This window comes from Callorhinus ursinus, unplaced genomic scaffold (genome assembly GCF_003265705.2).
Source record: "Callorhinus ursinus isolate GAN/ISIS: 27379988/994484 unplaced genomic scaffold, GSC_fseal_2.0 scaffold17, whole genome shotgun sequence".
NCBI lineage: Eukaryota > Metazoa > Chordata > Mammalia > Carnivora > Otariidae > Callorhinus > Callorhinus ursinus.
Genome location: NW_027397079.1, coordinates 20,674,845 through 20,700,911, shown reverse-complemented (window position 1 = coordinate 20,700,911; position 26,067 = coordinate 20,674,845). Strand labels below are relative to the sequence as shown.

General features: G+C 38.8%; 1 protein-coding gene across 1 annotated transcript in view; it reads right to left on the bottom strand.

Annotated features, from left to right (window-relative positions):
* Nucleotides 1–4,928: 4,928 nt before the first annotated feature.
* The window catches only part of ASAH1 (N-acylsphingosine amidohydrolase 1), a 47,857-nt gene continuing 26,718 nt past the window's right edge, over nt 4,929–26,067 (bottom strand). The window contains exons 3-14 of the mRNA XM_025886066.2: nt 22,220–22,310; nt 21,728–21,814; nt 19,170–19,248; nt 14,160–14,234; nt 13,082–13,127; nt 12,375–12,519; nt 11,807–11,861; nt 11,605–11,686; nt 7,546–7,677; nt 7,316–7,439; nt 6,827–6,883; nt 4,929–5,994 (exon numbers count right to left, since the gene is read on the bottom strand). Coding sequence (XP_025741851.1) covers nt 5,905–5,994; nt 6,827–6,883; nt 7,316–7,439; nt 7,546–7,677; nt 11,605–11,686; nt 11,807–11,861; nt 12,375–12,519; nt 13,082–13,127; nt 14,160–14,234; nt 19,170–19,248; nt 21,728–21,814; nt 22,220–22,310 — 1,063 coding nt within the window. The 3' untranslated portion in view covers nt 4,929–5,904. The remainder of the gene's footprint in view (nt 5,995–6,826; nt 6,884–7,315; nt 7,440–7,545; nt 7,678–11,604; nt 11,687–11,806; nt 11,862–12,374; nt 12,520–13,081; nt 13,128–14,159; nt 14,235–19,169; nt 19,249–21,727; nt 21,815–22,219; nt 22,311–26,067) is intronic.

The window sequence follows — 26,067 nt, the reverse complement described above, 5'->3', positions numbered from 1 at the left end:
CAGAAAGGGGAGAATTTCATGTTGGCACTCAAGCTGAGCCTTACACATATTACGGCCACGTCTCTCTTCGTGCAGATTAAAGTTCAGTCCAGTGGAAGACCTGTACTTCTGAGTTCTTTTCCCAGCACCTGTGAACCTTATCTCACTGACTGACTTAAGTTACAGCTGTTGTCATGTACTGTTGTTTTCTATTTTAGAAGATAATTCCGCTTTAAAATACCTAGGGCTGAAGATCAGATAACTTGTTTTACCCTTAGTAACTACTGCTCGAAGGTTAGCCATTAATATTTGTTAATTTTTAAGGTGAAACCTGGGTAATAGATAAAAAAGGGAGAAAAGGTGAAAATGAGTGAGAGAGAACCTGTGCAGGTGAGAGAATGCTTAACAATAGTGAGCTCACCAGACTGGGCGGTACTCTGTATCTTGTGACATTCACTCTGGGTACGTGCGTTTTCACTGTGAATAAATGTCTGTCCATACAACCATGAACTGCATTTTCATTTAAACTGACATAAGCATTTATGCCTTAGAAATTTTCCAGAATTATGGCTTATTTAACAATTTTAAATGTAAGAAAACAGAACAAAAAACCAACCAAACAAAAAAAAATAGAAGACATAAAAAATAGTGACATAACAACTAGCCAGGGAGGAGACTTCTCAAACTTAAGCCCATTTTTCTTCCACTGTAGCTGTAGTCTATTAATTTCTTAATTATATCTATTTCATATACTATGTAGAGAATAGTCTCATATTTACCCAAAGTTAGCCTGGCATGTTTCTTGTTTATTGTCCCATTTTACTTAATATGGTTTGTTCTTGACCTGTGAGAAATAATTGGCTCTAGATGTCACATGTTTCACTGTACAAACATGGCTGCCCAGTCGCCTTGTCCGGAGGGGCCGTCATTTCTTGCTCTTGCCGGACAACTCTAATCACTGCATTAATGTTGGCCTTCTTTATACATCTGGTTGCTTCCTCAGCATCACTGGCGTCTCTGCTTGGCTCATTTTCCATTAAGGAACAGAGGGGAATCCTGTGTCTTTAAATACTTTGATTCATACAAAGTTTTAATTATAAGTTCATCTGCCCAGACTCAGAACAACCCTGGGCCAGCAATTTACAGAAAGTTATTGATTTGGATATTTTGGAAACGAATTGCATTATAAAGCTTGAGTTCGAGTTCTCGCCTATATACCTAATTAACGTACAGACAGTCCCCAACCTAATGATGGTCGGAGTTAATGATTTTTCAACTCGATGTAAGTACAGGCACACGGTGGGGATACTACAGGCTTGGTTCCAGACCACTGCAATCAAGTGGGTTGAGTAGATTTTTGTGGTTTCCCAGGGCAAATAAAAGTTTATGTTTACACTATACTGTAGTCTGTTGACTACAGGGTCCTGGGATCGAGCCCCGCATTGGGCTCCCTGCTCAGTGGGGAGCCTGCTTCTCCCTCTCCTCCTCCCCCCGCTTGTGCTCTCTGTCAAATAAAATCTTTAAAAACGAAAAAAATGCTAAGCGTCATCTGAGCTTTTAGCAAGTTGTAATCATTTTGCTGGTGGAGGGTCTTGCCTGGGTGTTGATGGCTGCTGACTGATCAAGTGTGGTGGCTGCTGAAGGCTGGGTTGGCCGTGGAAGTTTCTTAAAATAAGATATCAATGAAGTTTGCCCACATCGGTGGACTTCCTTTCTCTCTAGAATACTCTGCTATTTGATAGCATTTTACTCACAGAACTTCTTCCAAAATTGGAGTCAATCCTCTCAAGCCCTGCTGCTGCTTTATCAACTAAGTTGATGTAATTTTCTCAATCTTTTCTTGTCATTTCGACAGTCTTCACAGCATCTACCCTGGGAGTAGATTCCATCTAAAGAAACCCACTTTCTCTGCTCATCCGTAAGAAGCAACTCCTCATCCGTTCAAGTTTGATGAGGTGGCAGTAGTTCAGTCCCATCAATCATACAGCTCCGCTTTTTTAAATTTATTTTTAAGTAATCTCTACACTCAACATGAGGCTTGAACTTACAACCCCAAGATCAAGAATTGCATGCTCTACTGAGTCAGCCAGGTGCCCCTTCAGGCTCCACTTCTAGTTCTCTTATTATTCCTACCACATCCGTAGTTCGTTCTTCCACTGAAGTCTTGAACCTCTCAGAGTCATCCCTGAAAGTTGGAATCAACGTCTTTCAAACTCGTGTTAACACTGATATTTTGACCTCTTCCCATGAATCACGAATGTTGTTCATGGCATCTAGAATGGTGAATTCTTTCCAGAAGGTTTAATTTACAGTGCCCAGATCCATCTCAGGGATCACTGTCTATGACAGCTATAGCCTTACAAATACATTTCATAAATAGTAAGACTTGAAAGTAAAAAACACTCCTTGATTCCTGTGCTGCAGAGTGGATGTATTCGCAGGCATGAAAACAGCCCAAGTCACGTCCATCCCCATCAGAGCTCTTCAGAGGCCAGGTACATTCTTAATGAGCAGTCCTGTTTTGAAAGAGGTGCTTTTTTTCTGAGCTGTAGGTCTCAACCATGGGCTTAAACTATTCAGTAAACCGTGTTGTAAACCGATGGGCTTTGTGTACAGGATGGTCATTGAGCACTGGCTTCAACTTAAAGTCACCAGCTGCATTAGCTCCTAACAGAGACAGCCTGACCTTTGAAGCTTTGAAGCCAGGCACTGACTTCTCTCTAGCTATGAAAGTCCTAAATGGCATCTTCCAAAAGAAAGCTGTTTCATCTGCACTGAAAACCTGTTGTTTAGTGTAGCTGCCTGCATTGATGATCAGAGCCAGATCTTCTGGGTAACTTGCTGCAGCTTCTCCATCAGCACTTGCTGCTTCACCTTGCACTTTGATGTTATGGAGACGGCTTCTCTCCTCAAACCTCTTGAGCCAACCTCTGCTAACTCCCACCTTTTCTTCAGCTTCCCCACCTCTCCCAGCCTTCACAGGATTAAAGCTCTGGATTAGGCTTTGGCTTAAGGAAATGTGGCTGGCTTGATCTATCCAGACCACCTAAATTCTCTCCATATCAGCAATAAGGCTGTTTTGCTTTCTCACCATTCGTGTGTTCACTAGGATGGCACTTTCAGTGTCCTTCAAGAGCTTTTTCTTTGCATTCACAACTTGGCCTGTTTGGCACATGTGCCCTAGTTGACAGCCTTTCTTGGCTTTCTATGTGCCTTCCTCACTAAGCTTAGTCATTTTTAGCTTTTGATTTAAAATGAGACATGTCAACCTACTGAATGGGAAAAGATATCTGCCAATGACATATCCAATAAAGAGTTAATATCCAAAATATATAAAGAACTCAGTAACAATAGGAAAAAAATCTATTAAAAATGGGTGGACGATCCGAATAGTTTTCCAATGAAGACATACAGATGGCCACCAGACACATGAAAAGATGCTCAACATCACTCATCAGGAAAATGTAAATCAACACCACAATGAGATATTACCTCACACCTGTCAGAAGGGCTAGTATCCAAAAGATAACATGTACATGTAGGCAAGGACGTGGAGAAAAGGAGAAAAGGGAAGCCTTGTGCACTGCTGGAACGCAAAGTGGTGCAGCCACTGTGGGCAACAGTGTGGAGGTTCCTTAAGAAATTAAAAACAAATCCTACACACATGATCCAGTAATTCCACTATTGGCTACTTACCCAAAGAAAATGAAAACACTAATTCAAAAACAACATGCACCCCTACCTTTATATCAGCGTTATTGACAATAGCCAACACATGGAAGCAACACAGTTTCCATCAATAAGATACATGGACAGTGAAACAAACCACTGTATGGTTATTAATTGGCCTGATTTTAATATTGTTGTGTCTCAGGGAATAGGCCCAAGGAGAGGGAGAGAGATGGGGAAATGGGTGGTAGGTAGATCACATTAAATACAGTAACAATGAAAAAGTATAAAATTTTGTGAGAATTACTAAAATGTGACACAGGCACAAAGTGAGCAAATGTTGTTAGAAAACGGTGCTTGATGCAACGTTGCCACAAATCTATTTGTAAAGAACACAGTATCTGTGAAGCACAATAAAGCAAAGTGCTGTAAAACTAGGTACACCTGCAATCATATTAATGTCCTCTCCAAATTAAAACAGCAATTAATACCACTCTCCAGTGGGAACCACTGTCAACATTTTGGTAAACACCCTCCCCATCATCTTTCTATATTCTAGATGTGTATCTAATTAAGCATAAGTACATCTATAAATAGGCTTATACTCTAGCCTATTTTATGACTGCTTTTTTACCGCTAAGCAGTACTACCTAAAATCTTAATGCCGGTTGTTATTTCCTCCCTATTCTCTGATGTAGTCCTGAGAAACTGGTCTAAAACAATTAGCATCTCATCTATTATGAATATCAAAGACTACAACTTTATAAAAAATACGTTTACCTCACTTCATTCTTATAAGGGGAACAAAATCTGAAGTTGTAGGGTTTTTTTTAAGATTTTATTTATATTCTTAAGTAATCACACCCAACACTGGGTCTAACTCACGACTCCAAGATCAAGAGTTGCAGCTCCTCCAACTGAGCTGGCCACGTGCACCCCTGAGGGTTGGTTTTTTTTTTTTTTTTTAAGTCAAATCCTATTTTAACACAAATCCTCTTTTAATTCATCTTGCTTCACTAAGATGGTATTAGCATCACTATAGTTTTGTGGAAGCACCACCTCCCAGGGGAAAAATAGCCTTTGGACCCCCTGCACATTGCAGTGGAAGGATGAGTCATGTAAGATAGTGACCATTCAGTCCTAAGTTGAAGAGCCCACCTACATAACTCTTGGAATTTACTTCAGACGGTGCCGTGTTCACCTTCGATTTCTCCCTCATGAGCCCCGCCCTCAAACCGGCACGTGGGTGCACACCCCATCAGCATACGTGACCGCTCGCACTGCTTCCAATGACTGTTTATTGAGCGTCATGAATACAAGTAACATTATACAAAATAAAGTGGATACAGTCTCGCCCAACTGGCATGCATTTCACAGTTAAAGTCTGAAAGGTTAAGTTCTATTAGCACTTTCCATAAATAGACTGATTTCTGAAAAACATTTTTAGTAACTATGTTTTTTTAAAAATACATAGTGATCAGAAAGATAAACTAAACATTTATTAAGTGAATGATATTTATGTGAGTTTATGGGTTCACCTCTCACTTTCCACAAGGCTTTGGCCTATTTACTATTAATTCACAGAACCTGGGGCTCCATGTCTGAAGTTAACAACCGCCTGGAGTTAACCGGGAGGTAGAGTACTCATGAAAAAGTGAACATGTCAATTCTGTGTATGAAAGGCTGCCTTGCACACGGATTACTTCATGAACCCAAAAAAGGACTCCTACTCAGGGTCAAAGGCTCAAGTATTATTGCCTCTTAACTACAGAGCTGAATGTCTGTCTCATCCCCCTCCAATCAAAATTAGTGAAATTACATTGCTGTCACAGACAGCAAAGACCATGGTGTGCTAATTTTAATAGTTTGAACCAGAAGGAAAAGAAAATCATACAAATATGTGGATTAAAGTGAAAAACTGAATGATGTACAGATGTGCTGGATTCAACACCCACCAAGAATCTTGCTTTATTCTATGGAGGTGGGTCCCATAACAGATTCATTGCCCATCCCTATGCCCCAAAATCAAAGTGAAGTGAAACTGCAAATTCTAGGTGACTGATTTTTGTACATAAAGAAGTTACCTGTAAATAGAACAATCAGCTGTTATGGCAGAAACGGTCTGAACTGTAAACATAAGAAAGACAAGCTCATGCCTCAACAAGAAACTGCCCTGAGTCTTGGTCTTTGGAAGGAGATCAGATGGCTGCACTAGTTGGATGCATGTGAGTTTCCATCTTCATGCCAGGTGTGTGCTCACCAACCTATGCAAGGGTCTGGGCAATCCCGCAGGTAAGTTTCATATTGACCTTTGGTAACATCCATCAAAGTTGTGAATACAGTCAGCTGAAAGAAAAATTAATTTTATTTTAAGGATGTTTCCAATTCTAAGATGTACTGACATTTTAATTTTGATACATGTCAAATTGCTTTATGAAGTTACTTAATATATAAAATAATATATAAATTATATATAAACGATGACATTAAATATACAAAGTCGCAAATAGTTACTAAGTTAATAATGATAGTTCACCATTTAGGAATATAAGGAAAAAAATGATAATTAAAACAACTAACTTCAATAGAGCCATTATTCCAGGTCATGAATATAAACAGGCTCAGGAGAGAATCCCCTCAGCTCCTTACAATATCTTATCCCTGAGTCGTACACCGCTTCACCGCACCGCTTTAACACTCAACCCTTCTCAACAGTATAAACAGTAGTCATGCAAAGCCTAATAGCGCAGACTGTGGACTATAACCAGCTCAGCTGTGGTGGTGCTTACCCTTACCGCATTTCTGACACAATGGGGGAAACTATGCAGGCACAAAGCATCTATAAACAGACTTCAGACTTTTTGAGTTTTAGGTGTTAGCTGTAGTGTACAGCATGAAATTTCTGACAGGGGAGGTCAAAAGTAAAAAACTACATTTAATTCAAATGTCATAGAAGTAAAACTGGAAACAGTACTTTGACCAATTTGGACATCAAACCACACTAATTGGTTTGTCATATCCCAAGAGTTACTGTTTTAGTCACATACAAACATTTTTAAAAGTCAACCTTAAGCGGAACATGACTTGGGGTCCTAGCTCTGACTGGTCCAAGATAACAGGGAAAGATAAAAACAGGGCCAAATTACTTCCCTAAAAGTATATATATTTAAAAAAATACCTTGTTGAGGACAGGTTTTGTTGACAGGACATCATATATGGTTGCAAATGAGATATTCTAAAACAAAAATAATTTAGTTCATTAAGTTAAATGCAGATGTCAGCAGCCTTATCCATACAAATGGGTCATTAGAAACAAAGACATTCTTAGTCAACCTCCCTGCAACCCCCCTAAAAGAATTTTCCTTTGGAGTCACTGTTAGAGAGTTAATGGTATTAATATATCACTTTTTCTCTCTCTTCTTGCCCTCTTAATTCTTGCCTGTTTGTCATTCAGCTTCACAGAGTGGTATCCAGCATTAAAGTCAAAAAGGCAAGTAAAATACAATTTTGATCCTTCAATTCAAAACAAAACAAAATCTCAGTACAGATTGTCCAGAGATACTCACCAGGAACTTTATAAATTCTTCAAAGGCCAAAGAAAAATGCCACAACTAAGATACGCTTTAAAGGTCACCATTTCTTTCTACATATGACATTGTGAATGTACCTCTTGGGTTGTCTGGTTTAGACACATCTTTGCAGGTGTTCTGCGATCATCAAGAAAGAAAGGGCTTTTCCAACGGTCATAATTTGTTTGTACCACATACCATCTATCCTGCTTAGGGTTGAGTCTAGATACAAAAGGAGAAATTCCGCTTAGGCTTCCTGCCTTAAACCTGTAAATATGTCAGTCTAGGCTTTAGTTTCTACTTATTTTGTGTGAACAAGTGTACTTACTCATATACATCCAAAGATTGTTTTCTATCTCGTGTGATCACACAACCCTCCCCAGTCTTGTTGCCTCCCAGGATAAAGTACGCTGGGGCCAATATCTTGGTTTTGGTCAATATATTCTTGGCTTCTTCATAACTACATAGAAACATTAAAAAAAAAGTAAACATTTTTAGGTGACTTGGAATGAAAAATTTTTAGTTGTGGAAACCAAGGGAACACAAGTATCTGAGAAACATGTTCTTTTAAAAAAGGATGGTGAGCAATGGCTTAGGGAGGAACAGTCCCCAACACCATGTGGTGAAACACTGAGATCTGAAATATTCCCTCTAATCTAAAGGACAAACCAAAGCGCCTCAAGACATTATCTTCCACCCTAGTTGTCTAAGCCTTTTACTCAACAACTGATCAAGAAGAAACAATATTAATTACTGTTTCTAGGACTTAGGGAATAGAAAGTAACCTTGAAAATTAGGGCTATTAGAAATTGAAGTGGATTTTCAGAAAGGCCACTAAATCTTACTCTCTTGAACTCATTAAAAATAGGAATGATACCTATTTATTCTAGGTCACTTGGATGTACTACTATTACAAGATTCTGCACCAGCGAGAATATAACTTCTAGGTTAACAGGTATTGACAGTTTAAATGATTTTGTACAAATTTTCTTCTGTGTATGGGTAGGATTTTTGTACATCAAGAAAAACTAATAGGTACCCTTCATACTGGCACTATCCCTAGCACTTTTTAAATAAATCAGTTTATTTCTTTGATTTAAACAGACACATGCACACACACAACATGAATTCCATATGAATTCCATATGAATAAGAAACTCTGAAATAATTCTTCAATGGAAGATTAGCTAGGAAATATTTTTCTATTTTAATATGAGTAATTTAAAATAGACCACAATACACTAAAAGGATCGTACACCATAATCAAATGGTATTTATTCCAGGGGTACAAGAATGGATCAACCGCCACAAATCAATTTAATACACCACATTAACAAAATGAAGAATAAAACGCATATGATCATCTCAATAGATTCAGAAAAAGCGTTTGATGGAATTCAACATCCTTTCATGATAAAATCTCTCAACAAAGTGGGTATAGAGGGAACATGTCTTAACATAATAAAGGCCACATCTGAGAAGCCCACAACTAATATCATAGTCAATGGTAAAAAGCTGAAAGCTTTTCCTCTAGTATTAGGAACAAAGCAAAGATGTCTACTCTCACCATTTTTATTTAATAGAAGTACTGGCAGCCCTAGCCAGAGCAATTAGGCAAGAAAAAGAAAGAGAAGGCATCAAAATCAGAAAGGAAGAAGTAAAACTGTCACTTTTAGCACATGATATGATACTCTATATAGAAAACCCTAAAGACTCTACTAAAAAACAGAATAAACGAATGCAGTCAAGTTTCAGGATACAAAATCAATATACAAAATTCAGTTGCATTTCTACACACTAATAATGAAATACCAGAAAGAGAAATGAAGGACACAATCCCATTTAGCACTGCCTCAGAAAGAATAAAATACCTAGGAATAAATTTAACCAAGGAGGTGAAGGACCTATACACTGAAAACTATCAGACATTGATAAGAGAAATGGAAGAAGACACAAATAAATGTGTTCATGGATTGGAAGAATTAATATTGTTAAAAGGCCCATATGACCCAAAGCAATCTACAGACTCAATGCAAATTCCAACAGCATTTTTCACAGAAATAGAACAAACAATCCTAAAATTTAAATGGAACCACAAAAGATCCCAAATAGCCAAAGCAATGTTGAGAAAGAAGAACAAAGCTGGAGGCACTACACTTCCTAAGTTCAAACTATATTACAAAATGATAGTAATCAAGACAGTATGATATTGGCATAAAAACAGACACACAGATCAGACAGCCCAGAAACAAACCCACTTATATATGGTTAACCAATTTACAACAACAGAGCCAAGAAGATACAATTGCGAAAGGGCAGTAACATGCAAAAGAATGAAACTAACCCACTATCTTACACTATACACAAAACTCAACTCAAAATGAATTAAAGATTTGAACATAAGACATGAAGCCATAAAACTTCTACAAGAAAATATAAGGTATAAAGTCCTTGACATTAGTCTTGGTGATGAGTTTTTGGATTTGACACCAAAAGCATAGGCAACAACAACAAAAAAACTAAAAAGCTTCTGCACAGCAAGAAAACCATCAACAAAATGAAAAGACAACCCAGTGAAAGGAAGAAAGCATATGTAAATCACATATCTGATAAAGAGTTAATATACAAAATACATAAAGAACTAGTTCTTTTATGATTCCTGGACCCAACTCTAACATAGGGGTGGGGTGGGAGGGGGCTTCAGGTGTCCAAGAACTGAACTCAATTCTGACATTATCTACCCTGCGATAGCATCGGAGTCCATGGGTTAAGGATTCAGACTGACAAGACTGCATCCCATCCCCCACTTCAGAGGCCACTCCTAAGCCCCATTAAGCCAGTTGTAAGCATTACCTGTGCTTCTAGCTGACTGGTTGAGGCTGTGGGCTCCAACAAGCTCCTCTTTAGCTTCAGTGAATTTCCCAAAGTGGCTCATAGTACTCAAGGAAACATGATGACCAGTTTATTAAAGAATATGATAAAGGATACGAAGCAACGGCCATATAAAGAGATGCATAGGGCAAGGTATGTGAGAAGGACATGGAGCTTCCATGTGCTCAGAGCATGCCACTCTCCCCAGATTTCTGTGTGTTCAGCTACCCAGCTCTTCAAACTCTTTCCTTTTTGGGTTTTATGGAAGCTTCATTACGTCAGCATGACTGATTAAATAATTGGCCTCATTACTATAACAAAAGACACCTTTATCATTCTCAACACTTAGGAAATTATAAGGCTTTTGGGAGCTGTGAACCAGAAATGGAAACAAAGACCAAATATATATTTCTTGTAAAAAAAAAAAATCATAGTCTCAAGAAAATTCAGTAGCAAAAAAAAAAAAATCTGATTTAAAAACGGGTAGAGGATCTGACTAGGCATTTTTCCCAAGATGATACACAGATGGCCAACAACTACATGAAAATGCTCAGCATCACTAATCACCAGGGGAGCGCAAATCAAAACCACAACGAGTTATCACCTCATACCTGTTGGAATAGTTATTACCAAAAAGATAAGAAATAACAAGTGTTGGTGAGGATGTGGAGAAAGGGATCCACTTGTACACTGTTGGTGGGAATGCAAACTGGTGCAGCCTCTGTGGAAAACAGTGTGGGGGTTCCTCAAAAAATAAAAAAAGTACCATATGATCTAGCAGCAATTCTACTTCTGGTAATATACCCAAAGGAAACAAAAACACATTTTAAAAGATACCTGCAGCCCCATGTTGACTGCAGCCTTAGTAACAACAGCCAAGATATGGAAATAACCCAAGTGACCACTGACAGATGAATGGATAAAGAAGATGTGGTATATGATAAAGGAATATTACTGGAATATTACTCAGCTGTAAAAAAAAAAAAAGGAAATTCTTGCCATTTGTGACCACATCGATGGACCGACCATAAGGGCATTACACTCAGTGAGTTAAGTCAGACAGAGAAAGACAAATACCTTATGATATCACTTACATGCAGAATCTAAACTTATAAATACAGAGAACAGACTGGTGGTTGCTAGAGGTGGGGAATGGGGAGTGGGAGAAATGGGTGAAGGGGATCAATCGGTACAGACTTCCAGTTCTAAAATAAGTAATTCCTGGAAATACGTATGGCGTGGTGACAACAGTTAACAATACTATATTGTATATTTGACAGTGTTAAGAGAGTAAATCTTAAAAGTTCTCAACACAAAGTAAACAGTTTCTGTAACTATATGTGGGGATGGATGTTAGCTAGACTTACTGTGGTGATCATTTCATAATATATACAATCCCAGAACATTTTGTTGTACACCTGAAACTAAGATAATGTTTTAAATCACTTGTATCTCCAACAAAAAATAATTTAAAAATGAATATTAAATTTGATAATAAAGCAATCAAACAGATTACCTTGTGCTATTTTCCAAAACTGATCTAGTGATAAACCCTATCCACATAGCATCTTTCTTTCCCCAAATCCATTCTATGACACCTGGAAGAAATCAAACACAGTGTCACAGGCCTGCAATTAGGTTAGACTATGAACCAGAAGACACAGTCCGGCCTTCCTCTTAAAACATCTATGAAATACCCATTTAAGAACTCTACTCACCCATATAACCGCCATTTATACTGAAACGTTCATTTAACGTAAGACTAAGCAGTCCCTGAAAACAAGACAAAGCAATGAGGTCAGAAACTTGAACCATCCTGTTAAGCCCTCTCGTATTTATGCCGGGTTGCCGAATCCTGGGATGGGTGCGGGGGATGCAAAGCTGAGTCAAAACTATACTATCACGTTCTATTAACAGCTTTTAGAAGTTGAAATATCTTCATGTGTATGTAGTGTGTGAAATGAGCAGGTGGAATGTTACTGGCCACACTTTTCTGAGAAGGAGAACAAAATGCAGAGAACAAATGCCTAACTTGTCTGAGTGGCAGATTAAAGAACAGATGCCAGATTTATCTCCACATCCAGCCCCATGCTTTTTCCTCAGAAGAGGTTCAGAAACAAACCTTCGTCTACCATGTGAGCTCACACCTACGATGGTAACAAGAAGTGTAAAGGGGTGAACTGGGGCTTCATATTCTTTTTTAGGTCCTTAGACCCCACCTTTCACAGGCAGTAAAATCAGGACACAGAGCTTCCTGTAAAATTCTCTTAAGAGTAGATTCCTTACTGGTTTGAATCCTGTTAACATGCCCACATAGCCAGCAAAGCTTGAAGCCCTGAAGACAGTTTCATTGTTTCTTTGGAAGTCCAAATTCACTGTCAAAGGCTTGAGTTGCTCAGTTATGACCCAGGTATTATTGTTTATATTCCACCTACAAAAGACAGATTTCAGTGACATTTAAAAACGATGATAATAATGATGAATATATAATGATTGTGGCCAGGCATTATATCGGGTACTTTATCTCCCTAATCCATTAATGATCAAGCCTCACAAGAACTTTGCGACATGAATGGTTTTACCCTCCATTTTCCATATGATAAAACTAGAGGCTCAGAGAAGCTAAATAACCCGATACAACACAGCCTACTAAATAACAAACCCCAGATTCAAAAGTAGGTCTCTAATTACAAAGCCCTATTATATTTTTTCAGGAATGTTAAGAAGATGTAAAATAGAATTCTGTTCTTCCTTTCTAAGAAATAAGCCTGACATGTATCTGGGGCCTTCAATTATGCTCCAGATTTCTGTTTACAACCTATGTTCACTTCAGTTACAGACTCCCAAATAGTGTGTCCATCTTGTCTCAAAACTAAGGAATCCAGTATCTTCACTTCTGATCATATATTGGGCATGATTTGGGATTTACTTTTCATCAATGTAATACAACATACTCTTCCTAAGGATTGATACTCACCGTGTTCTTTACTTACCCAAGAAACACGCCAAAATCCATGTTTCGCCCATGTAGTAGATGACCTAATTTAAAGTAAGGAGACACATGAGGCAGCAGTTATGACAGCATAATGGATTCTCACTCAGAGCTGGACACTTAATTCTGGTTTATTGCTATCCACAACTGTTCAATTCAACGGTAAGAATTAAGCAGCATCCTAATATAAGCCTTAATAAGATCAAACTGTTGTGCCTGTTACATTGGCCAGATCCCCTCCCAATTATCTGAGAGCACAGGGTTCCAGGTAAAATTACAAGAAAAGGATCAGTGGTCCTTCTTTGGTCCACTGACAGTTACCTGGACATAGCCATCTTAGGCTCACCTAATGTGACTTGCCAACACACTTCCCTCCAGGAATTGTTACCTACAGCTGAACACTTCAAGGGTCAGGTACAGGCAGACTTTCTACTGAGAGGAGAGGTCTAAATTAACAGTAAATCAGGGCACATCATCCTGTGCCTTTAATTCTGGGGACCTGCCAGAAAAAAACATGGGAAAGTGAGGCTGGTCTACACAGGGTCCCTTGGCTGGGAAATGATGGGACAAGATTTGTTCTGGGCTTCGAGGAAAGGCTAGGATCACTATGCATATACAGATAATCAGGTACCCCACCCCTGTGAGTACTTACACTAAATCATGAAGAACAGTATAAGGTAGACTAGCTGAAAGGGTAAGAATGTTTATAGTCCTGAAACACTTCTTCCAAGTTTTTTTGCATCCCTGAATTAAACTTGAATAGCCATTATGGTGGTCTCAAAACAAGGATAGTTTTAAATTTGCTTTTAAAAAATTTGCTAAGATCTTTAAACTATATGCTACATATACAGAATTTGAAGAGCAAGCCTGGATTAAACTTTAACAGCCATTACGATGGTCTCAAAATAAGGATAGTTTTAAATTCACTTTTCAAAAATTTGCTAAGATCTTTAAACTATATGCTACATATATAGAATTTGAAGAGTAAGCCTGGATATTACAAGTTCTAATTCTATTTATTTAGATTTTTCTTTTACTTTGTACTTTACACTGCCCACCCTCCCTCAGCACACATTTACCTTCTTTGTCTTCTGTTATTATTGAAGTACAAATGGTAAAAAATTCATAGAACACATTGAATGAAATAATCTCTCCTAAGAGAAAAGATAGGACATTTCTTGGTCAATATACAGAACTATGACATTGTTAGAAAATTCTTTTTTAAGAAAAGGTTTAACAATCATCATGTGTGATTTTTTGCTATGGTGTATGTGTCTGCAGACCCGTGAGCACACCTGCATACCTGGTCAGGTAGAAGTATCTCACCGACCTGTACTCTACAGACACAAAACAAGCCCCCAAAGGGTCAGCTATTTGGGCAAGTTGAACACCCAGGCACACTGGAATTGTACTGTAAAGTGATATCCAAATTTTTCATCAATATGCTTCGTTTTAATTTGGCTTGGGGGTGCTAACATATGACAACTTTTTTTTTTTTTTTAAAGATTTTATTTATTTATTTGAGAGAGAGAGAGAATGAGAGATAGAGAGCACGAGAGGGAAGAGGGTCAGAGGGAGGAGCAGACTCCCCGCTGAGCAGGGAGCCCAATGTGGGACTCGATCCCGGGACTCCGGGATCATGACCTGAGCCGAAGGCAGTCGCTTAACCAACTGAGCCACCCAGGTGCCCATGACAACTTTTTTTTTAAAGATTTATTTGAGAGAGGAAGAAGAGTGCATGTGTGCACATGTGAGTGGGGGGAGAGGTATAGGGAGAGAATTTCAAGCAGACACCCAGATGAGCACGGAGCCTCTGGCAGGGCTTGATCCCACAACTCATGAGATCACCACCTGAGCTGATCCATGAGATCATGACCTGAACCAAAATCACTGAGTGACCCTTAAATGACTGAGTCACCCAGGTGCCCCTTAAATATAACAATACATCTGGCTCTTTGTTATATACTGAACATGTATTTTGCTCACATTTTTAGAGGTGACAATATTTCTAAGGTGAGAAAGGATATCCAGGAACTATTAATAAAATTAGTGGAGGGCGCCTGGGTGGCCCAGTCAGTTAAGCATCTGCCTTCGGCTCAGGTCATGGTCCTAGGGTCCTGGGATCGAGCCCCGCATCGGGCTCCCTGCTCCGCGGGGGAGTCTGCATCTCCCTCTCCCACTCCCCCTACATGTGTTCCTGCTCTCACTATCACTCGCTCTGTCAAATAAATAAAATCTTAAAAAAAAAAAATTAGTGCAGAGCTACCAAGAAAATCCATTTTAAAACATTTTAATTTTTGAATATTTTTCTAAAACTGTATAATAATACCACTAAGGATTTAATTAGCAGGCATACATCATGGGAATAAAAGGCAGAGCATATAGGGAATCCAGCCAGTGGTACTGTAATGGTCTTCTACCCCTGTGGTGAGCACAGTACAATGTACAGTGATGTGCTGAAACACCATGGTGTATACCCGAAACTAATGTAACTCTGTGTATCAACTCTATGCAAACACAGTAATTTATTCTAATTAATTAAAGATATACAGCACACTTTATCACATGTTAACATGTTAAGCTTAACATTTTTTTTTCCCATCCTAATCTAATATTTATTTTACTTCCATTTTGGTAAGATTCTGCTCTTTATTACAAATCATGTGTTAATCTTTTTAATCCATTTTTCTCTCGAGATATTTATATGTGGTTTTTATTTGCTAGGGTTCTTTACATAATAAAGGAATTAAAGACTTGTTTTTCATATAGGCTGCAAGAATATACTTCCAGTACATTGACCATCTTTTTACACATCATTTTTTTAAGATGTTATTTATTTGAGAAAGAGAGAGAGCGAGCATGAGTGGGACAGGGGGCAGAGAGAGAGGGACAAGCAGACTCTCCGCTGAGTGGGGAGCCCAACACGGAGCTTGATCCTAGGACCCTGAGATCATGACCCCAGCCAAAGTCAGATGCTTAACTGACTTAGTCACCCAGGTGCCCCTATATCACTTTTTTAAAGAAGTAAAAAACAATAAAAAAACCTAGCCACCTCTATTTGACAAATACTATTGATTTTCAGAAATTCTGAATTATCTCTCTTGTTAAAAAAAACAAGGTACTACTGCCTACTTAAAATAACAACTCTGTCACTTTGGTAGCTCAAAAATAAAATAGGGGTGGCAGGAAAAGTCTTTTTCATTAAATTAAATTGGAATTCATTAAAATTAAGAATTTCTGCTCACCAGAAGACACCAGTAAGGGAGTAAAAATGCAAGCCACAGACTTGAAGCCACAGAGAAGATAATCTGACAAAAGACTTGTAGCCAGAATATATAAAGAATTCCTTAAAACCATCTACACCACCCAAAGCAATCTACACATTCAATGCAATCTCCATCAAAATACCAACAGTATTTTTAACAGAACTAGAAAAATCTTAAAATTTGTATAGAACCATAAAAACCCCCGAATAGCCAAAGCAATCTTGCAAAAGAAAAGCAAAGCTGGAGGCATCACAATTCCAGACTTCAAGTTATATTACAAAGCTGTAGTGATCAAGACAGAAAGAGAGTAAAAAAGGAAACAAGACAAAACCAGAGAGGGAGACAAACCACAAGAGACTCTTAATCATAGGAAACATATGGAGGGCTGCTGGAGGGGAGGGGGGCTGGGGTCCCTGGGTGATGGGCACTGGGGAGGGCACGTGATGTAATGAGCACTGGGTGTTATATAAGACTGATGAATCACTGACCTGTACCCATGAAACAAATAATACATTATATGTTAATTATCGAATTTAAATAAAAAAAACAGTGTAGTACTGGAACAAAAAGAGACACATAGATCAATGGAACAGAATAGAGAGCCCACAATTAGATGGTCGATTAATCTTCGACAAAGCAGAAAAGAGTATCCAGTGGGAGAAAGACAGTCTCTTCAACAAATGGTGTTGGGAAAACTGGACAGCAACATACAAAAGAATAAAACTGGACCACTTCCTTACATCATACACAAAAATAAATTCAAAATGGATTAAAGATCTAAACGTGAGACATGAAACCATAAAAACTCTAGAAGAGAGCACAGGCAGTAATTTCTGACATTGGCCATAGCAACATTTTTCTACATATGTCTCCTGAGACAAGGGAAACAAAAGCAAAAATAAACTACTGGGACTTCATCAAGATAAAAAGCTCCTGCACAGCAAAGGAAACAATCAACAAAACTAAAAGGCAACCTACGGAATGGGAGAAGATATCTGCAAATGACATATCTGATAAAGGGTTAGTATCTAGAATATATAAGGAACTCATATAACTCAACACCCAAAAAACAAACAATCCAATTACAAAATGGGCAGAAGACATAAACAGACATTTCTCCAAAGAAGATACACAGATGGCCAGCAGACACATGAAAAGAGGTTATCATCACTTATCATCAGGGAAATGCAAATCAAAACTACAATGAGATATCACCTCACACCTGTCAGAATGGCTAAAATCAACAACACAAGAAACAGCAGGTGTTAGTGAGGATGTAGAAAAAAAGTGCACATTGATGGGAATGCAAACTAGTCCAGCCACTGTGGAAAACTGTATGGAGGTTCCTCAAAAATTAAAGAGAACTACCCTACAATCTAGCAATCACACTACTGGGCATTTAGCCAAAGAATACAAAAACACTGAATCAAAGGGATACATGCACCTCTATGTTTATAGCAACGTTATTTACAATAACCAAATTATGGAAGAAGCTCAAGTGTCCACTGAATGATGAATGGATAAAGAAGATATGTGTGTGTGTGTGTGTGTGTGTGTGTGTGTGTGTGTACATACACAATGGAACATTACTCAGCCCTAAAAAGAATGAAATCTTGCCATTTGCAACAACATGGATGGAGCTAGAGAGTATAATGCCAAGTGAAATAAGTCAATCAGAGAAAGACAAATACCATATGATTTCACTCATATGTGGAACTTAAGAAACAAAACAAATGAGCAAAGGGGAAACAGAGAGAGGGACATATCCAAAAACAGTCTCTTAAACTAGAGAACAAACTGGTGGTTACCAGAGGGGAGACAGGTGGATTAAGGAGGGACTTGTTGGGATGAACAACAGGTGATGTATGGAATTGCTGAATCACTATATCATATACCTGAAACTAATTAACACTATGTTAACTAACCGGAATTAAAATAAAAACTTGAAAAAAAAAGAATGTTTTAAAATCAATAAAAAATGGGCAAAAAACTGTAAGTCAGAAGGAAGGAACGAAGGAGAGAGACTATCTTTTTTAACCATTTTTTTTTTAAAGAAGTAAAAACAACTGAAACACTAACCATTGAAAGGAAGGGTCAATAGTTGTACAATCTTATAGTCATCAAGAAAAAGCAAATGACACGATAATGGGAGTCTACACACTCAACCAAATGGCTCAAATGAAAAACACTGATGCTACCAGGTGGAGAAGGATTAAGCAGAGGAAACTAAAACTCTTGTACTATGCTGATTGTCAGTGGATACAATTCCTCTGGAAAACTGCTTGGCAGAGTCTACAAGGCTAAAACACAGCTACCCCATGAGCCGGGATATACCCAAGAGAAATAGGTGCACATGTCCACCAAAGACAGATACAAGAATATTCATAACTGCTTTATTCTTGATATCCGAAGTTTAGAAACCACCCAAATATCCTATTCATACAGTAGCATACTACCTCTAGATAAGTACTCAAGATAGATCGATCGATTTTGGTACTCCAGGTAAGTACAAGAAACCTGACACAACAGTTCACACTGTGTACAGGAGGTTCAAGAAGGCAGAACCCATGTATGGTGAAGTCAGAATAAGCGGTTAACTTGGGAATGCGGTACCATCCGTGAGATGGTGTGATGGAGCATTCTGGATTGCTGGAATTTTCTGTCTTGATCTGAGTTGTGATTACATGAATTCATGCATTTTAAAAACTCTACTGAGCTGTATACTTAAGATCAATGCACTTTACTGTATGTAAGATCATACCTCAATAGAAAAATTTTAAAGTGCTTTATTAAATCTTATAAAAGCTGCAAAGTGAAATTTACCTAACGGTATCCCAGTAGCAGCTGCGATCCCCTTCATTTCCTCCTCAAAAGGACCAGGAAAGTTGCCAAGTAGGCCAGGCTGGAAAACAAATTATCAATCATTTGACCTAAAGCGTTGCTTTGAGATTTGGTTCTTTTACATATAATATGTTCTAGATGCCCCTTCCATGGTTAAGTGATAAAAGTCATTGATAAAGCACTGTTACATCCTGTATTTCTAAGAGACTCTATCTAGTACTCAATATTGGGCCCCCCATTCTTTAACTCTTGCTTTTAGTCCCTTAAACTCAACTGTTCTCGGGTATTATGCCAAGACCTATCTATGACTGTTTTTCCCTGCCTTATATTTCATCCTGTTCTCCAAAAAAAAAGGGAACTGGAAAAACTGCCCTTGGATGACCTAACATGGCCCACAAACACATCACAACAAGTACCCGTTATCTCCACCCAAACTCACCCTCCACCTTGGCGCTGCACCCTCATTACTACTTCCTTTCCACACTCATAAAGGCAAATCTGTCTTCTAGTCATTCACAAAACCTTCTGTCTTGGGTAATGGGCTTCCCAGGCTAAGATGCATTATCACAGTCTGTTAGCAAACAATGGACACAGGAGCAATGCAAACATACAAAAGAATAAAACTGGACCAAAATCCCAGTGGACATATACTTTTATTCTCAAATGCAACTTTCCACTAAAGGTGAGATCACAATTTAAGCTCACAGCCTCTCGCTAATAAAATAATGTGCTTAAAATTTGCAAGTCTCATTTGTCACCGACTTGGTATTTATGTCAAGTGACCTAGGCATTACACAAGTGGAATATTCCTGCCAATTTAACACACAAAGATGACTTATTGAACATGTAGTAACCACTTATCATATCCAGGCACTGTGCTGTATAGACAGTGTTTCACTCAATCCTCACAACGACCTTATAAAATATGTATGATTAGTGTATTCTCCCTGATAAGAAACCTGACATTTCACAGCTTAAGAAACGTGTCAAAGGATATAGTTATTAGGTGACGGATCCAACCTTAAAATCCAATGTTTAGGGGAAAAAAAAAAACAATGTTGTCTGAATGCAATCCTGGGCATGTGCCATCTCTGGGGACAGCAGGGGCCTCTCGTCTGCTGTTCCTGCCAACCTTTGTATGTGGGGGAGGTCTGGCTGGTATGAACATGAAGGAGACCCTCAATCAAAGACTCTGAAAGCATAAATATGAGGGAGAACAGAGTTGGTGGCTGACAGGTGCAAGTGTCACAGGGATGATATGCCTAGAGCATCCAGTCTCTGGGATTCAATGATCTTAACTAGGAGTGGTTTTATCCCCAGGGGAGATTTGGTGATATCTAGAGGCATTTTTGGTTCTTGCAAATGAAGGGGTGCACCCAGTGGGTAGAGGGCAGGGATGACAGCCCCCACAACAAAATATTATCCAATCCCAAATGTCCTAAGTGCTGAAACATTTGCCCTAGGCCCTTGGTGTCCCCCCAATCCTTTGTACCCTGCAGAACATTGAGGGTCCCAGAGCAATGACCGAAACAGGGTGATGAGGATCTCTTGGGGGCTCCAAGGGCCAGGCCCTAGATATTCCATTGGTTCCACCTAAATTAAAAAGGAGCTGAAGAAATGGAGTCTCCCTCCAAGACCAAGAGGAAAATGAACTGATTTGGCGAATACAGAGCTCCAAGAAACACTCAACCCAGTGAGTTTCAATGGTCACAGCTACTGAAGGACTCCATGAAGTACAGAGCTGGGCTGAATATATCATTTGGTCATATGTAGAAAAATCTCTGGGTGTCCTGAGATACAGAGGCAAAGTACTTAAAAAAAAAAACACCCAAATTTTCAATAGTGAACTGGCAAATGTAAGTACAGTTGACCCTTGAACAATGCGGGGGTTAGGAGCGCCCACCTCTTGTATAGTTGAAAATCCCTGTATAATGTTTGACTCTCCCAGAACCACCAAGAGTTTACTGTTGACCAGAAACCTGACCGATAATATCAATAGTTAATTAACACGCATTTTCTATGTTATACGTATTTTAAATTGTATTCTTACAATTTAAAAAGGTAGAGAAAAGAAAATGTTAAAAAAAATCATAAGGAAGAGAAAATACATTTATAATACTTTACTGTATTTATAAAAAAAAAAAAATCCATGTTTAAGTGGACCTTCCCAGTTTAAACCTGTGCTGTTCAAGGGTCAACTGTATGTCTAAGGGGAAGGACATGCCATGCTCCCAGATGAAATATATATGTGCCCACTGTTCTGTAAATAGTCCATACTTAAAAAAAAAATTAACAGGCAGTTAATCGCCAAAATCTGCCATGCTAGTTTGTGTCCTGTTATTCATACATTACCAAACCCCAGCATTTTAAGTCCCTCTAAAGTTTTGATAGTGGTCTAGAATAAATGCAAACTTGTCCGAAAGCTCCTTAGAAGAAGTTGTCAAATTATGCCTTTAAATAAATACCAAAGCCTTTTCTGAACTCTCTGTCTATATGTGGATGTATGTTTAAAATTTATTGTGGGAAATAATATTTCTTACCAACTTTTGATCCACTATCTGCATAATTTTTCCACTTGGCACAAATGCATTTATTAGATCCTTCAGGGAATTCACTATAATCCTTAGCTGAAAAATAAATAGTTTAACAAGAGACATAAAAAATGTTGACATTTAAGATTCATATTGGTAAAATGAAAACAGACACAGACCTTTTGATTTATCCATACATAGTTAAACAGAGTGCTATTTGGAAATGTTTTCATCTAATATATACACACAATACATCTTAAACAGGCCATTTTATTAATTAATCAGAAAAAGGCAGATGATAGAAAGAAACAAAGGCAAAGGCGAGTAAAAAGACCAGGAAGCTACAGAAAAATGGCATCATTTCTTCTATTATTGTTAACAGGAGAAAAATATCAAAATCATATCCTTAAAATACTTGGTGTGTAATTTCATGAAATGCTCTTTTAAAAATGCAATTATATTCAGTCATGTCAGAAATAGAAGATTTAACAATCAGCATACCGCTGGTGCCTTGTCAGCCATCAATTCATGCCATCTTTTGTAGGGCGGTAAGTCAAGATTTATGGTGTACCATGGAACTGGACCCCTATAGCTGTAATGAGAGGTGTAGCATCATGAAATGTAAAAAGCAATTTTTTGATGGGAGTTAGGCAGTTACATTGAGATGGCTATGTTAGAGGCATATTCTTAACAGTAACACAGAAGTTGGTACTCAAACCAAGGTTGGCAGAAAAGCTCATCTTCCCACCTAGTGTTTCTGCCCTGTGTTGTATACACAATCACACATAATTTCAGAAATCTTAGAATAGAGTTATACATTCTGGAAGGGTAAGGTGAACTGGTGATAAAATGAAAGAACTTTGGCTCATGAGCCTCATGTCATCTGAGTCTCAGTGCTAGAAAATATCTGCCTTTTTTGCCCTCCTAAATCTCTGCAGAGATTTAGTCTAGGCTCTGGGCACCTCTCTCTGATTGGTTTCCCAGTCTCAGAATTCCCTCTTAGACTAAGTCACACTACTGCCAAATCAGTCTGAGCATTGGCTTTAGTACGGTCGCCTTTCAAGCGTCCAGAAGTGGCAGCATGTATTAGCTTCCCACAATTGGATTCAAGAACCTTCTCTACTCACTTGGCCATGAGACCCTTCCTGCCATGCTCTCTCTCCGTATTCTTCTGTAGTCAGTGCAAACCCAAGCACTGTTCCAATTTCCTACCCTTCAGCTGACAAACAGCAGTTTCTGCTATGAGGACATAGCAACGTCCACTCCTTCATCATTGGAGCTGGGCCCTATTTCTGGTGGATGAACGCTACCATTGTTCTCTGTAGTTACAGAAACATTATCTTCTGGCTCTTGTTACTAAGCCTCTAAGGGTGTGCTACTCAGTGATTTATCAGCTTAGAACTAATAGTAAATTAGTAAAACTGTTATTATTTTATATTTATATAAATTTATATATTCAAAAGTAATATATATAAAATATATAAATATACATATTTATCTATGTTATTACTAGTAAAACTAATAATAAAAATAGCCAGCATTTGCTCCATTATTTCTCTGCTCCAGAGAAATATAAGGTGCATGCTGGTGTGAGCTACAGGAGCTGACATCTATATTAAAGACTATGATACTTAATTCCTAGAAAAAAAGCTTAACATAAAAACAAATTAATTCAGGAGCGCCCGGGTGGCTCAGGTCGGTTAGGCCTCTGACTTCGGCTCAGGTCATGATCCTGGGATCCTGGGATTGAGCCCCACATCGGGCTCCCTGCTTGGCTTGGAGAAGCTGGCTTCCTCTCCTTCCCACTCCTGCTCTCTCTTGCTATCTCTCTCTCTCAAATAAATAAAATCTTTAAACAAAAAACAAATTAATTCAGTTTCTGACTGATCATAACGTCACATGCAAAATTCGGTTCCACAATTCCAAAAAAAAAAAAAAATTCTTGTTCATCCTATTACACGGCCTCCCCTCCCTGCTGGTGCACACTCAGATTTCCATGTCTAGGAGCAATGGTAAAGCAGTGGCCCACTGGAGCTCTGCACATCAGTGGCACTGCCCTAAGACAGGTTTTCTGAACTCCAATCAGCTGCTCTTCTCCTTAGAATATCCAACAAAACCCAAACCTATATCCACCCTAATCTCCTGATTCTTCTTCATTCCAGAGCCTTGGGTAGGCTCATGGATTCCAAAGAAGAAATGGAGAGGAAATAAACCCAGTACAGCAGAGGATTAGATTAAGTGTGCATGGGGAGACCCAAAAACCTCTCTATAATAACACCTCCACTAATCACAGTCCTTTGAAAGAACTGTGAAGCTGATTAACAAAATCATTTTAATAACCAATGCTTAGCCATGATCCCACATTTTACTTCTCATTAAACATTTTTCTAAAATGTCTCCATATTTAACATCTGTACCTCAATTTCCTCAAGAAATAAATAGTATCTACCTTAGGAGGGCAGTGATGATTACATGAAATACAGAAAATACTCTGCAGTATTGGTAGTCAATCAGCAGTCATTACTATAAAGTATTTTCCTACTTCACTGCAAACAATAAACATCATTACATTATGTTTACGACTTAGCATCTGCTGTGCTCAGCTCATCACAGTCACTATTAAGAGCTGACTGAACCCACCTGGCTCTATAGCTGGATCTAAAACTAGTCCAAGTGACACAACACACGCACACGCACACGAAGGCAGAGGCTGAGCGCCAGGGAGCAGTAGAAAATAAGTGCTAATGGGATCTGGAGGGATTCAGGGGTGCTCCAGCTGTCAGTCCCTTGATCTCCGGCTCTGACGTGACTGGTCAGGCTGGAGAAACAGGTGTCTGTTTCTCTCCTCCCTCACAGATGCTTGTGCATACCTCCAGAATCCATGCACTTGATCAAAAATAATGTACAGGAGGATTCTGTTGTGATTCAAAGGTATATGAATACCATGCCCCCCTCTCATATCCCAAGACACAGTTACAGTTCAGAGGAAAGGATCAGAGCAGAATGGAAGATTTTTATGCAGAGAACAGGCTAGGAAGGTAGGAAGGAATCCAGGAGAAATACCAGGACAAAAATATTTACATTGTATAGATAGATATATATGAGAAAAATGTGCTTATCTGTCCATGTGGGTTTTGTACACCTGTCTTTGTACACATGTATACACATACATACACTCAGCAGCCTGGAACTAGTTAAAGGCCAAGCAGGGAAGGTTTGCAGGGTTATCAATTCACAGACACACGCAAGGTGAACATGAAAGGGAGTAGAAAAAAAAGAAGCCTTAAATATGGAAGGTATTCATTATGTGTTACATGAATTGGGGCAGGGAAACCAGTCAAGAGATGCATGTAATCAATAAGGCACTGAAGACCAAGATGTAGCTAAAGAGTTTACACAAAGGAAGACCTCCAGAGAACAAGCCATTAGAGAGAGGGCTGGAATGCACGCTGGCTTTAGAATAACATAGAAACTGATTACTTCTAACTTACTTCCTGTCAAATATTTGCCTTTTTCCACAGAAAAGTGAGTAAATCAAAAGAATTTCATGTATTACAGTTGCACTGTATCTGGGGCAGAGGCTACTTAGAATACATAATTTAGGCAAGTGCAGTACTATATATATATATATATATATATATAACTGGAATGCTACAAAAATCAAGAATGTCATCTTGATATTGCTGGTTTCTGAAAATTAATAAAAGAAAATGTCATTTAGATTGGAGTCGGGGGCGGACAGGGTAGCTCTCTCATGCCCAATTGCAGACCCAACAGGAAGAAAGCTGACTTTCAAGTCCATAGGACCCTGAACTACTACTTCCCTATCCCAGCAGAGGAAGAAAGGTTGCCCTGGCAACAGCCGGGCCAATGAGAAGCCACTATTCTTCCAACTCTCGGTTTATTCTGGTGGACTTATTTTAACAGCCTTCTCAACTTCCCTTTTTCCTCTAGAAAAGAGTGCTCCTCTCCCTTGTTCTACAGACTTGCCTATGGTTTTGCCCTAGCTTGCTTGTCCCTCACTATAATTCTCTGCTATTCCTGAATAAACCCATATTTGCTGGTAAAATAACTGGCAGATTTATTTTTTAAGGTTAACAGTACTTGGTGATCAGAAGTGGAATCCAGAGAAAACCCCCAACAACTCCAAGGCTGGTGAGAAAACAGGTGCCGATTAACCACAGAGCCAACTGGGCTCCCTGCTTTCCTGACAATCCTCGGGCTGGAGGGTAAGTGTTCCCTGGGATTCAAGCTCCTCTCTCTTTGTGTTCGAGCTCTCCAGGCTTTATCCAGGATCTGTCTTAAGGCCTTGTTTTGTGTGTGTGTGTGTGTGTGTGTGTGTGTGTGTG